The 13,595-nt window shown below is 32.3% G+C and overlaps 1 protein-coding gene across 1 annotated transcript; it reads left to right on the top strand.

Moving 5' to 3' along the window:
• Nucleotides 1-2,383: 2,383 nt before the first annotated feature.
• On the top strand, nucleotides 2,384-13,594 carry Lim3 (Lim3 homeobox protein). Its single transcript, XM_068765244.1, has 7 exons — nucleotides 2,384-2,482; nucleotides 2,689-2,863; nucleotides 5,300-5,502; nucleotides 6,097-6,283; nucleotides 9,985-10,142; nucleotides 10,644-10,823; nucleotides 12,072-13,594. The coding sequence occupies exons 1-7, from the start codon at nucleotides 2,386-2,388 to the stop codon at nucleotides 12,227-12,229; spliced, it is 1,158 nt and encodes a 385-aa protein (XP_068621345.1). The 5' UTR covers nucleotides 2,384-2,385; the 3' UTR covers nucleotides 12,230-13,594.
• The last annotated feature ends 1 nt before the right edge of the window (nucleotide 13,595 follows it).

The following is a 13,595-nucleotide window of genomic DNA, read 5'->3' as shown; positions in this document are numbered from 1 at the left end:
TCCAGAACGGTAAGGCACCGCGACCATCCGTTCTACGCGCTATGTGGCCTGCCCATTGCTACTTCAACGTAGCTTTATTTTAGTAATATAAATATCTATACCAGGGGTATCCAAGCTCCTTGACGGTTCGAGCCGTTATTCGAAATTTGAAAATTTTCGCGAACCGCAGTTTAATATGTATTTAAAACACACAAACTACTAATTCTTTATACAAAAATTATATTTATTAAAATTATATAACAAAAATATAAAATATATGTATGGAAGTTAGATATAATGGCACACGTATATGATAGCACTCCTAATAATACTTAAGATGCCGGTTAGTTAATTATGATGTGTGTTTGGATTTTACGGTTGAATAAAAATAATTATTATTGTTCACACAAGTAATTTGTTTCAATTTTCCAAGAGCTGACATAGGTTATATAAATTTAAATTTTGAAATTATTTGACAATCAATCGGAGCCAAAAATAATTGATCAAAGAGCCGCAATTTGGCCACCTCTGATCTCTACATTATTAAAAATATGTACCATTGAGCACTATATTAACTTAATTGAAATTTGATAGACTAAAAATGAAAATGAAAATTCATAAAATTCTTTTAAAGATTTATTGTATATAGAATAGTAAATATTGCTCTATATCTTTACATACTGCAATATTTTATGAACTCTTTCTAATTTTAAATGTAGTATTTATAGAATCATTATAATGGTTTATCTAAGTAATAATAATATTTTTACAATCGAATCCTTTGAGAATTCTAGAACAGATTCATGGTTTTAATATATTCGGTTCATCTCAAAATATTTCCTTCAAAACCCGAAAAAGTTTTCAGCGGCCATCTGTTTCACGAATTTATGTCGCCTGTCCACTGTCAGTTCAACTTACCTCTCCGCTAGGCTTTGGTGGTTATTAGTGTGTCTACGAACCTCCATTTTCTTGATTCGTTTCGAAGAGAAATCCCTAGTTGCGTCCAAAAAATGTCGTGTAGGTTTTTGTTTTATAATTAAATACACTTATAAAGTATTAAGTTATTGTAGATAATTAAAAACAGGTAAGAAACAGTAAATATGAGATTAGTAGAAAGAAAAATTCGTAAATTGCTCGAACTGTGTTCGGAAAGTGAATGCTTTATGTTGTGTTAAGACTGGTACGGGACTTTGTAGATCCGAAGGGAGGGAAGAGTGACGGTAGAGCTCTGATTTATGCCCTCGTAAAGTTGCACACGCCGCTGCCCTCGCGCTCACTTGTATAATTTATTGTACTTGCACAAGTCACGCTTTAGCGTATCAGCACAGGTTTGTTATAACTTCAGCCAGTAACTCGCAATCTTGTATAAACGGAAGAATTATTTCATTACTAAAAACTAGAATATTCATAATATGTAAATGCAAACGTTCAGGATATAAATGCCTTACTAAACATATTCATGATATGTATAACATACATATAATAATACGTTAACATTTCACACTCAACACCGTTTCTATTGCGATAAATACGCTTTCCATTACAAAATGATAATGAATTGAATAAAAATAAATCAGATGTACAAAACTTGTATCACAGAATATAATATGAAATCTTAATAAGTTTAATTTATGTATACTTACATAAAGACTGCGATTTGAAACAGAAAGGCTCTACAGATAATATATGCCAAGTTCAAAACAAGTTTCGTTATCATTTGCTTGTCTTTGATCTGGTAATTAAAAAATATCATCTAATATAAAATTACATCTCTAACTTGATGTGCTACGTTTTTGCTTTACTTTGCATTATTTCATTAACTTTTTTTGTTTATCACTAAAAATATTTTATGAATCAAAACTTGAAGATTCATTTTAATAATATTTAATGGTTTTTCATCGTTTATGATGTATGTAGAACGCATGCGATTAGATAAACCATAAATAAATCACATTAAAAATATATCTAATTAATGAATAATGTATCGTAGCATATATTAGCCATATGGTGAGGATTACTTACAATTACCCATTTTACTATTATTACCGATTAACATATATGTTTATATTCTATATATTAAAAAATTAATAGATACATTTCAAAACAACAGTAAAAACAATTCATGGACTGTTATTTTAAATGCTTTTTGCTCCAAAATTATAAAAAGCATTCGCCTGTAAAGTACTTGAGCTATGTAAAACGTTCAATAAAGTACAGAAGAACTGTGAAAATTTGCAATCGATCTATGGGAGGATCGGGGCTGCGTTTGTATTGGTTGGTGGGCGTGGTGGTTGTTATCATGGGAGATGCGTCAACCAATGGTTGCGAGGTAGTGATAAGAGGGTTGGGGTTGCGAAGCGGGGTGGCGGCAGTGTAACTAGTGGCGTCGCGTGGGGCGGTCGCGTGATGCTGGGTGCGATGATGTACCCTGGCGACGACGCCGAGCTCGCCGACATGCGCGTACCGCCGATACAATTAGAGCATCTACCTGAAGTGTTTCTTTGTACGTAACAGTTCTTGCCTACTAGTGTGATTGTGTTATCCTATGCAAAAACTTTCGCTAATATCATAAAGAGAGTGCGTCTACTTATTCGATCTGTATATTTAAACGTCCGAATATCTATAATAACAGATGAAGTAACTGCAAATAAAATATAAATAAATATTGTGTTGATATAAGCTCAATCCTATACTCGGCTTGTTGTGCAGCCAGTATCCCGAAATGCGGCGGCTGTCACGAGATGATAGTGGACCGTTACGTGCTGAAGGTGTCTGACCGCACGTGGCACGCGGGATGTCTACGGTGCGTCGAGTGCCGGGCCATGCTCTCCGGCAAATGTTTCGCCAGGAACAATCAGCTATATTGCACCGAGGACTTCTTCAAGTAAGTCTCTACATATTGTAATTCATTTCTATAACTTCATCATAGGACGTTAACTACTACTAGACTTGCCCAATAGATTTCCAATAGGATCAGTAGAAATCGGCCTGCTGGATGCATGCGTTTTCTGACTTTTCTATGACATAATTGAATTTTTTTTTGTCTACATTACAATTTTAATGTTGAAAGGTAATTTGTTACGTTTTGAAGAGGGAGAAAACAGTGTTTTTTTTTAATATAATATATTAATACAGAAACTGCGACGAAACTTTCTTTAGTAGAAATTTATCTACAATAGAAATATTTTAAAATATAATCTTTATTCATTTAATACAAAATAATAATTTTAACATGTAACATATTATCATGAATCTTAATTAAAGAACATCAATTCACACTAAGCTTTAATGTATTGATGTTCTTAAATTTATCTGTTATTTTAAAGAATAGCGAATGAAATTTTTAATTAATTTATATCATTTTCAAATTTATTTTTACCGTTATTTTAGTAATTATTTATAATGCGATCTTAAATTTTATCTTTGCTTGTTACATGTTTATAAAATCTCAAAATCTTTTTATATAGTTATATGCTATTATAATTTTGAAAACATTAAGTAATTATAACATTTTCAACATTAGAGAAATGACCAGAATGACCATGATTGTGAATTACAATATAAACAAAACAAACTTTCTGTCGACATACCTGTTCTCTTCTGTTATACAGAAGTAGCCTCGACTGATACATTAATGTCTAATATACAATTTTACAAACTTCTAATGGATTAAAACTTTATATACATTTATATCCACACATTGACTCCCGTAAATACAAGTTATTAGAAATATGCAAGTAAATAATTTTGGAAATCGGTTTCTCACATCGTTGTTTGATAAAATTTGTATATATTGTTTAGTGTAAAAAAACATCTTACAAATTATCTAAATTTATTAATAATTATATATAAAATTTGTGATTTGATACATAATAGAATCAAAATTAATATTCAAAACTTTTACACAAATAAAACTTATGTATTTTAATTACTTTTTATTATAGATAATCTGTAATATGAACACCTATTTCCATTATATCACTAGAAGACTGCCCGCTCTATTTGACCTGATTAACCGAGTCCATCAAATGTCTAGAAGAATTCGACGTCTGCGATAAGACCGTTCTTTATATTTAATTTTTAACCAATATCCATAGTTTATAGTAGATTTCTTTTAGTCCCGTTGACGCACTAGAACAATAATATGTAAAGGAATAAATAAATAAAGTATACATAAATGATTTTGGCAAATCAGAAGGATGAAAGAAAAGTAATTTATGTTCCTAGAACTGTTCACCAAACGGTTGTAAATATTTCTCAAATAAAGAGTCCGCTTTTGCATTATAAACTTATTAGTAAAGAATTTTTGTATTTACTTTGTAATAAGTTACTAATACTTTATACTGAATATGGCAGTAAAATGTATTTAAATTTATAATCAAATTCACAACTATACAGAAATTCCAAAGATACCTTTAGACGAGTGTTTACGCAATTTTTAATAATTATTGTTAAGTTTTATTAATTATTACAATTATATTCACATTTTATTCTTATTTTGTATTTTTAAATAAGAGACGAGATTTAAGTTAAAAAAACTTGACGCTAGTAAATTTTATGCATATAACCGCGTATTATTAACTGAGAAATTTGTAAAGGCACATCCGGTTAGTTTGTTGATTTTAAATTTTATGACACTGCTTAACTTTTGAAACATAAATGCACGAACTAGACAAATTTTTGCTATTATAAAATAAATCGAAGGAACCATACATTTATCAATATTTTGACAAAGTTCTAAATTAATAAATAACATTAATAAAGAGTTTTAAAAAACCAAACACCGACGGAGATGTGAGGTATTCGGTAAACTTTGGTGGTTAATTATTATGGGTCTTAGAGCTTCATCGAACACAAGGTTTCAGATCTATGTTCTAAAAGTTATGTGTAGAAAAGAGATGCAATATTTTTATTTTATTAACTTTATTTCAACTGTAAGAATGCTCCACTTCTTTATATAGGCCTCGTCATACATTTTCAAAAACTGGGTGGAAGCCTGCATTCAATGTCTTCCGAATACTTTTATAAGGTCGACTGTTCGTCTTGTGGGTAGACGTCGTAAGCTGCGCTTGCCGGTTTGTGAGCTCCACTCCAGAAACTTAAGGCCACAGCAACCATGTGTTCAGTGCGCCGTGGGGCCTGCCAAATACTACTTCATCCTTCGAATCCGCTAGTCTACGTCGATTACTTTAGTTCATCAACGGATAATCTCATTCTTAACACGTTCTTTCATGGCTCGTTGAGCAACTATGAGCTTTAAGTCAGATAAAAAACAAATGTCACGTTGATAATGTTGTTTTGATTGCGGCTGCTGTCCCAGGCGGTTCGGTACGAAGTGCGCAGGCTGCGGGCAGGGTATCCCGCCTACGCAGGTGGTGCGTAGGGCGCAGGCACACGTGTACCACATGCGCTGCTTCGCTTGCGCCGCGTGTGCCAGAACCCTAAACACAGGCGACGAGTTCTACCTCATGGAAGACGGCAAGCTTGTTTGCAAGCCAGATTACGAAGCAGCTAGAGCGAAAGGTGTGTACTATTTTAAAACTCAACCACTGCACTAATGCACCTGCACTAAACTTCAACTGTTAATTGACTTTTCTGATCATGTGACTTAACTCCATTGGATGCTGTTCACTAACAGCTCTACAGACACTCTGTACAGAGTAAAACTAATTGTCTGAAGCCTTTAATTCAAAATCCGTGTTGCAATAAGTAAAACGGGCTTTATTAATAATATATTAATAATAATAAAAATATTTTTTATGATAAAAGTTGATAAGAATTACATCAATAAAATTTAATATCACACTACACTATTGGCTGTGTCAGAAAACAAATGTTGTCTACACATTTTCAAACAAATGTTGATAAGAAACTTGTAATCTGTGCGTGTCCAGTAGATTTACTTGTTTTATTTTGTAGTTAAATAACGAAGTTTTAGTTAATATAAATCGTAATAAATGTCAATTAATTAAATTTAATTCATCTTTAATTTACAATGTGAACACTTTCTTAGCCCTCATACTCCAACCCTCATGATATATAATTGTCATTTAATCTGCAGCCGGAATGTCATATTCAATAATAACCAATTAATTGACACGTGCCACATCCAAAAAGGTGGCGAGGGCTCGCTGGACGGTGATGCAGCGAGCAAACGACCGCGCACCACAATCACCGCAAAGCAGTTGGAGACATTGAAAAGTGCCTACAGCAGCAGTCCTAAACCAGCGCGTCACGTGCGCGAGCAGCTCGCCCAGGACACCGGTCTGGACATGCGCGTCGTTCAAGTTTGGTTTCAAAATAGGTATTTACATCAACAACAATTTTATATTCATCAACAGGCTTTTATATTCATTAGCTCACAAAACTAGCTGTTACAATAAAACTTACAATATGTATAATACGCTTGAAATAGTAATATGATGATTCTCTGTACAATAGAGAAGCCAAAGAAGAACGAAGACACGCAACACAAAAAAGAAACTAGGAATAAACTCTTTAAATTAATAGATAAAAAAGAAAGAAACAAATGTAGTGTGACGTTATTATAAAATAAGATATAATCCACTAATAAAATTGAAAACTTAAAACGCCTGCTTCTTTATGTATTTCATTTTACACACATGAAATAAATAAGTGAATGTTAACCAAGCTTCGTATGATAAAATGGTAGTTTAAAATATTTTCTCTGTCATGTTGTTAATTCTTTATAACTACTGATTTAAAACAGGCTCAACGACAATCTTGACATTATGTAGTTATAAGGAAAACTTTTCCTCCGTACTTGTTTTTCTAATAGATATAAATAATAATTTTAAAATATACACAATCGTAAATAAAATTTCTAAATTGTTAAAACTCAATTGTTCCATTAATACATCCCTCCGGTGTAAAAACAGTGTTAAATCATTTGTTTATATGCCAATAATGTACAAAATGTATAGGTCTATAACATATAAAAAGATTAAATAGATTTTCAATCACAATTAAAGACTTTTACATGTTATTCAACTGTTAGCATCAAGTAGCTTTGATATTGTCAAAATAATTCACGCATGTCTGGTCACGCTTCGCACTGTGAATTTGAATTTTTAAAATGTATGAACCGATATATTCGTATATCCATAATCAATTTCGCACACGCGTTTCCAGTAGGTATGCGAGTCGTTGCAGTTAATTTTGAAATGGTCACTGATTTAACAAGACGTAAACACAGATTAAGGTTTTACGATCGTTGCTACCTGAACATTAAAATGGCAACATAAATTAATTGCAATATCATAGAAAAACCAGGAAATATTCCTAGGAATTACGTTTCCATGTTATCTAAACCGGTGTTTACTTTAATATTATGAACAGATAAATACAAAAATAAAACGTAATTGTTTTGTATTTTAATTTTGAAGAGTGTAAACAATTAATAGTTTAAAAATGTAGTATTGTAATTGTATTGCAGTTTAATTAAAATATTAGGTTCTATTTACATCACATCGTCCCCGAAAAAAATATTATGGCCGAGGAGCATTAATTTATAAATTTAATATTGACGTACATTTAAGTATATGCGGAACCGTTGCAATTTCATTTTTTACATATATAATAGGTTGAGCGAAAAATTCCTTAGCATTTTACACAAAAATTCGAGATATATTTCAATGCTTATTAACATTGTGCCATTTTGCTTCACTATTCTTTAAGGTAGTGACATGATGCCGTTGCCGTAAAAATTTTGGGCTTATGATTAAAAAAAAACCGCATAAATAGTTGAGACAAACCTCAAATGATATTAAACTGACACTGCTTAATAAACAAATGAAAATTTTAAGGTGCAAGAACTGATTTAATTTTTAGCCGAGTGACTAAAAATGGGGTGGAAGTTATTAAAGGATTTTTTCGTTTTCACATGAATTAACTATAAAGAAAACTAAAGAAATAAAAAAAAAAATGATGTTCTATAACACTTTTACGTATACCGTACAATGTATGTAATGATTTGAATAGACCATGAATTACAATTAGTGGGCAGACGAGAATGGTATATTCGTTATTGTATCGAGACCTTGCTGTTCAGAATTGATGACCTTTAGGATCGCGCTATTTACAATATTGTTGTCACATCACTACGTTGTCGATGGGGACATTTGCCAGCACAGACGCGTAACGATGTTTTGTTGCGCGCGATCGGCTGCAGTCACGGCGGCCGTCACGCCCTGCACTTTGGCCTCGCCTCGTAAACCTAGGTCCGTTATCACGACGCTCGATTTCTATACACGTTTATATATCGAACAATTGCAAATATAACGTCTAATTGTTATTTTTTTGTCTTATTCTGCAGCGTATAAAGTACATCTGAAACCTGGAAAAGTTGTACAATGATATCATACTCGTAGATTCCACATTTATTTCGTCGTCGTGGTTTCAGAATATAAACGGCCACTGCAACACATAGGCCTCCTCCTTAGATATCTATAGGGGATATACCATAATCGCCTCATCGTCATTACAGCGGTAGAAAAGTCCACTGCTTGACTTAGGTCTTCCCCGTTCCGGTTGAATCCGGCGTAGACCAATGATCTTAACAATATCGTCTGTCCACCATGTATGTGGGCGTTCTATCCCGTATTTATCATTCAGTTCCTCTTATTAAGTCAATATTAATATTAATAAAGACACGCTTAAAACCACAGGACGATAATAGCCGCGGTATGGTATGGAATAAAGACACTTAAAAATCTTCTTAATATTGTTATAAGCAGTTCGTATCTCCTACTTACTTCTAGGTGAACGCTTTGGTCGGCTTATCATTATCGGATTTTAAAATGATCAGTCACAATCAGGGTATGGCCCCTTACGTTACGTGTTTTACTTTTATAAGACAATATGTTCTTGACCACTTATAATTTGAGGTAACTTGTAGAGAATTTACGGTATTATCGTATAATGGCAATTGAGGGCAAAGCTCAAATAATCCACCGTACGTACATCGCAGCACGCTTGCCGTCCCAGCGGACAGGGCGGAGGCACTTTAATTAATCAAGCCCTTTGTCGATGGCCCGCGCCGGCGCCCCGTCGCTTCGCTAATAACAACGCACGCAAAACATTCGCATAGGATGGGGTGTTCTGTTTGTGTTACATATTATTTACTTTAATCGGAAACAATCAAACCGTGCTGACTCTAGTACTGTAAATTATTTGCTAACGTTACATCACTGTACAAATATCGCAACAAGACTAGAATAGTTGATATAACATATGCTAATCGATAGAAAATTCTGATTTTAACCATTGAAGTAAGAAAATACGTTTATAATTAAAAGTTTAAAAGTGACAGCATATATTAAGAAATTAAAATTTTAGATTGTATAAAGTAACTAAAACTACAATGTAACTCTTTTGTAAAATAGTAAGTAAATATAAGATCGCAAAATCTATATCCTAGAAATTATTCTTTGTTTAGTAGAAATTCCCAACTTATGTACCTTAATCACTTAACGAGGAATGAAATCTTAACACCGACATTTAATACAATCATAAAATCGGTCATATTGCCGTTTAGTATTTGTATTACTGTAATGCCTTGAATCTTTTTATATTATACAATGTCCATGTGTAATCCAATGAATACATGGTACAAATACTCTCAACGTACCCTTAACTCTGTGATGAACTTACAGCAAAGAGTAATAATCTAAAAAAAAAAAAAACAATCTTTTATTCAGTACAAAGTCAATGTGCTCATTGAAATATTTATCATACAAATAAAACGTTAGTAATGGACAATCGAGGTTATAGGTATATATTAGGTCTAAAACATTTCCCTAAATTTTTCACAACAAATGAAACACAGAGTTTTTTTTTAAATTTTCCCTAAAGTATTTTTGAATAGATTTTTTTATCTATTATATATTATACAACAAAAAATGAAAAAAGGGTTAACGTTTCACGCCCACATAAAATTATGATTTTCATTTCCTTGTGTTCCAATCATATTTAAAAAATCAACAGACGAGCGAAAGAAAAGAGATTAAAAAAGGACGCCGGGCGAACGCGCTGGTCGCAATACTTCAGGTCTATGAAAAGTTCCGGAGGCGGTTCACCGCGACACGATCGACTGCTGGATAAAGACGAATTGAAAATCGATTTGGATTCATTTAGCCATCATGGTATGTCTTCTAAATATATTTACAAAATGAACTACTCACTGCTTAAATTAAATTTTCTATTTTTAGCCAAAGCACTCATTTGGTAGTACTCATCCTAGAGATATAAAATCAATGATTTTCATGCGCTTAACCTCAGTTATCGCTATGCTTGATCATGAACGTTGTGTAAAAATATCAACAAATATTATTATTCATAACAAGCAAATTTGAATAAACGAATACTAATTAATTTCTAGTCAAAGCTGGTTTCTTATTAAATTTGTTAAAATTTAGTTGACTTCATTAATTACAGCCATTGTTTATAAAATATTTATGTTAGGACCAATGTCACTTTTACATATAATATAAAAGCAACACTTGAAATTATAAATGCCAACATGACATTGTTTGAAAAATGAATATTTCGAATTAATGAAGTTGAAATCACAAATTGTGTAATTATTTTTTGTATTTATTTGTATTTTTTTTATTTGTAATAATTTTATTTTCATGTATTTGTAGATCTGAGTAATGACAGCTACAGTACGGTTGCGCTTGGAGGTGAGGAAGGATCTCCGGCGGGCGGTGGAACGGCTTCAGCAGGCACTCGTTTTGGCGCCACTCCGCCATATTTGCGCGCGCATTCACCGCCACATGCACACTACCATTATCCTCCCGACCATCTTGTTTATACCAATATAGGTAACTGTTTTGATTTAAATAAAATTGCCTCTACAGACAATTAAGTTCTTTTTTGAATTTAGTTTGAGTTTTTAAAAATGTGATATTACATTTGTCATTCGGAATCTTTTACGAGTTTGCTGGTGTAAAATTAATTGCTATCTGTGAAAGTAACTTCTGGGATAATAAAATTAGCTTCTAAATCATTGTTTCCTAACCTCTTTGGTGGCATGCCACACCTTTGCTTTTCTAAAGTTTCTCTTAGATCACATAGATAACCTTTAATATTAAAAAAAATTATTCAATTAAGAAGAAATAGTAAAGAAATTGTTAACAAGCACAATAAGTCCTTTTATTAAACATTTAAATCTTCTGTAAATGTTATAGTAATTTTAATTTTATTAAGCTCAAATTCATAATAATTTAATTCAAGATTCTTGTTATAAATTTATTATTTTAAATAATAATTGACCGCAATTATTTAAGAATTTGCTTTTGTTTGTGTCCATTTTCGAATTGCCGTGTGGGGTATGGGCCCCTTGTTGGGAAACACTGTTCTAAATAGTAACATCAAATATTAGATTATAAGCAAACGGAATCAGTTTTATAGTAACGTGACTTTTGATAAATACCAAATTTGTATGAAGTGCCATCCTCCCTCTTAATCACTCATAATAACACGCGCTCACACAAATACCACATACAATCCTACGTATACGAACTCATTTATATATATATTTTATCAACAACCCTGACTTTTGTTAACAAGTCTACCTAACGCAAATGAGAGAGGACTTTATAATTTTTTTTTTTCAAAATATGTAAATAGTTAAATGATGCTGTTAGACTACGAACTACGACTAAAAGCACGCCTTCAAGAACACCGCCGAAACAGGGATGACAAATGTAGTATCATTCATGCACCGAAAAAAGCATGCAATTGCATGCAAAAAAAAATGCAATGCACCGAAAGCCTTTATGATATTATTCCCGCAGATATATAAAAAGCTATGTAATTTTGTAAAGACACAAGCATTCTTAATCGATAGATACGCGGTTTATTTTACAAAATAGTGCTTTATTTCAGCTAGAAGACATTTATAACCCTTGAGTTGTACTCCTAAGAGCCTGTAGGAATCTGGCATTAATTTTTTCGTGGCTTCCGTAGAGGAAGGGTATCTCATAAAGAATTTCCATAGTAATAATGATTCAAAGCTTAAATTTTGAAGCTCGTGAACCATATTTTGTAACGATGATTTACAATTTCAGGTCAAGCAATGAGTGGCGCTGGTATAGGCGGTGCGGGTGGCGCATCTGATATGAGTAGTTCGTCCTCGCCAGCAGCAAGTGGATATCCTGACTTTCCACCATCACCCGACTCGTGGTTAGGGGAAGCACATCATTATTCGCCGCGGGGCTTCCCCTAGCGCCGGCCACCGCCGGCGCACGCGCTCCAAGCGCACCCGCCGCCTCCAGTTCTACCAGCACAGCCGCTCGAGCTAGTTGTCAAACGTGAACTGTGAAAAATTATCTCCATACGATTGATAACCATATGATGTTTCAGTACTAATTCAACATGAAAGCAGATAAATCCAAAATAAAACAATTTAAAAATAATATTTATCGTATAAAAGTTTATAATTTGAAGGGTGAACTTATAAGCCAACTATCTAATTCAACTTCATTAAAATTTTATATCAATTTATTGAACTATGTATGTGTCTAGTATGAAGTGTCCTTTATATGATATTTCCTGATTGATTGTACTATTCTTGCCTACAACACCGTTCATTAAAAGTTTTGTATTGTTAACGTTCTGGTCCACAATGTTTGAATAGCTGTAAATATATTTTAATGGAATTTTTTAAAGACAGATTTATCAGTGTGGCAGTAATAAAGGTATTAAAAAAAGATTAGAACTATCAATGGCACTAATTAAAAAGAGACCGAAAGGCAGTTTTCTTCCAGATACTAAGTTCAAAATATATATAATACATTCTGCTTTTGATTCGGCATTGGCATAAATATTAAGACACAAAAAAGTAAGCAAGCCGTAGTTTTCTACATAATTAATGACAACATGAATTGAAAAAAGGTAATGGATTGTCAATTTACCAATTATATTGTAAATACATTGTAAGTAATATCTATTTATTAGATGATCACCTAAATTCATATTGTTTAAGCAAAATATTATTACATAAGAGACAAATTGACAGATGCAGGAATCGTTTTTTTAAAAGAATTGTGTGCACATACATATTTGTTTCAGTATGAGCCTCGTTCGCTTGTTAATTTTACTAGCATTCAGAGATTTTATTTGGTTCTAGTTCAGTGGAACGTCATTAATAAACTAAAAGAATTGTGTTCTGTGCAATGATATTATTACATTTTTTCTCATGTGGTAGATTGAAGTAAATGTCATTAACTCTGATACAAATTTTATTGTAATCACCATTAAAGTAAGATGTAAATAGTTCTTCATAAATACGGTCGATGCCGCACAAAATAAACATTGTGTTAGCCTTGAATATCTAGGTTCTATGTAAATATTGTTAGGGGTACCTTTACTGTGAATGTCATTTTGTAGATATGTATTTATTTATTCTAATTAAAGAGGTTCATAATTGTAAAAATTACATATTTTAACAAAAACACGATTATTTTTTGTGTGAAAGATTCATGTACATCAAATAAATTGATAATTAAGGATTTATTTAAAATAGCTTATGAATTATATTAAAGTTTAATAAAAAGATAGTATTTAACATAGATGTTATCTCAACTTTGTAC

The sequence above is a fragment of the Battus philenor genome, unplaced genomic scaffold (assembly GCF_028537555.1).
Source record: "Battus philenor isolate CCGP_79_NKW_IND1 unplaced genomic scaffold, ilBatPhil1.0.hap1 SCAF_2, whole genome shotgun sequence".
NCBI lineage: Eukaryota > Metazoa > Arthropoda > Insecta > Lepidoptera > Papilionidae > Battus > Battus philenor.
Note: the sequence above shows the minus strand (reverse complement) of the source record. Positions and strands in the feature narration are given on the sequence as shown.

Excerpts from the sequence above, each read along its gene's own strand:
- Lim3 (XM_068765244.1), top strand. The coding sequence starts at position 2,386 with ATGCTGGGTGCGATGATGTACCCTGGCGACGACGCCGAGCTCGCCGAC. Across the intron at positions 2,483-2,688 it reads TCTACCTGAAGTGTTTCTTT|CCAGTATCCCGAAATGCGGC; the intron begins GTACGTAACAGT and ends CTTGTTGTGCAG. Across the intron at positions 6,284-9,984 it reads CAAGTTTGGTTTCAAAATAG|ACGAGCGAAAGAAAAGAGAT; the intron begins GTATTTACATCA and ends AAAAATCAACAG.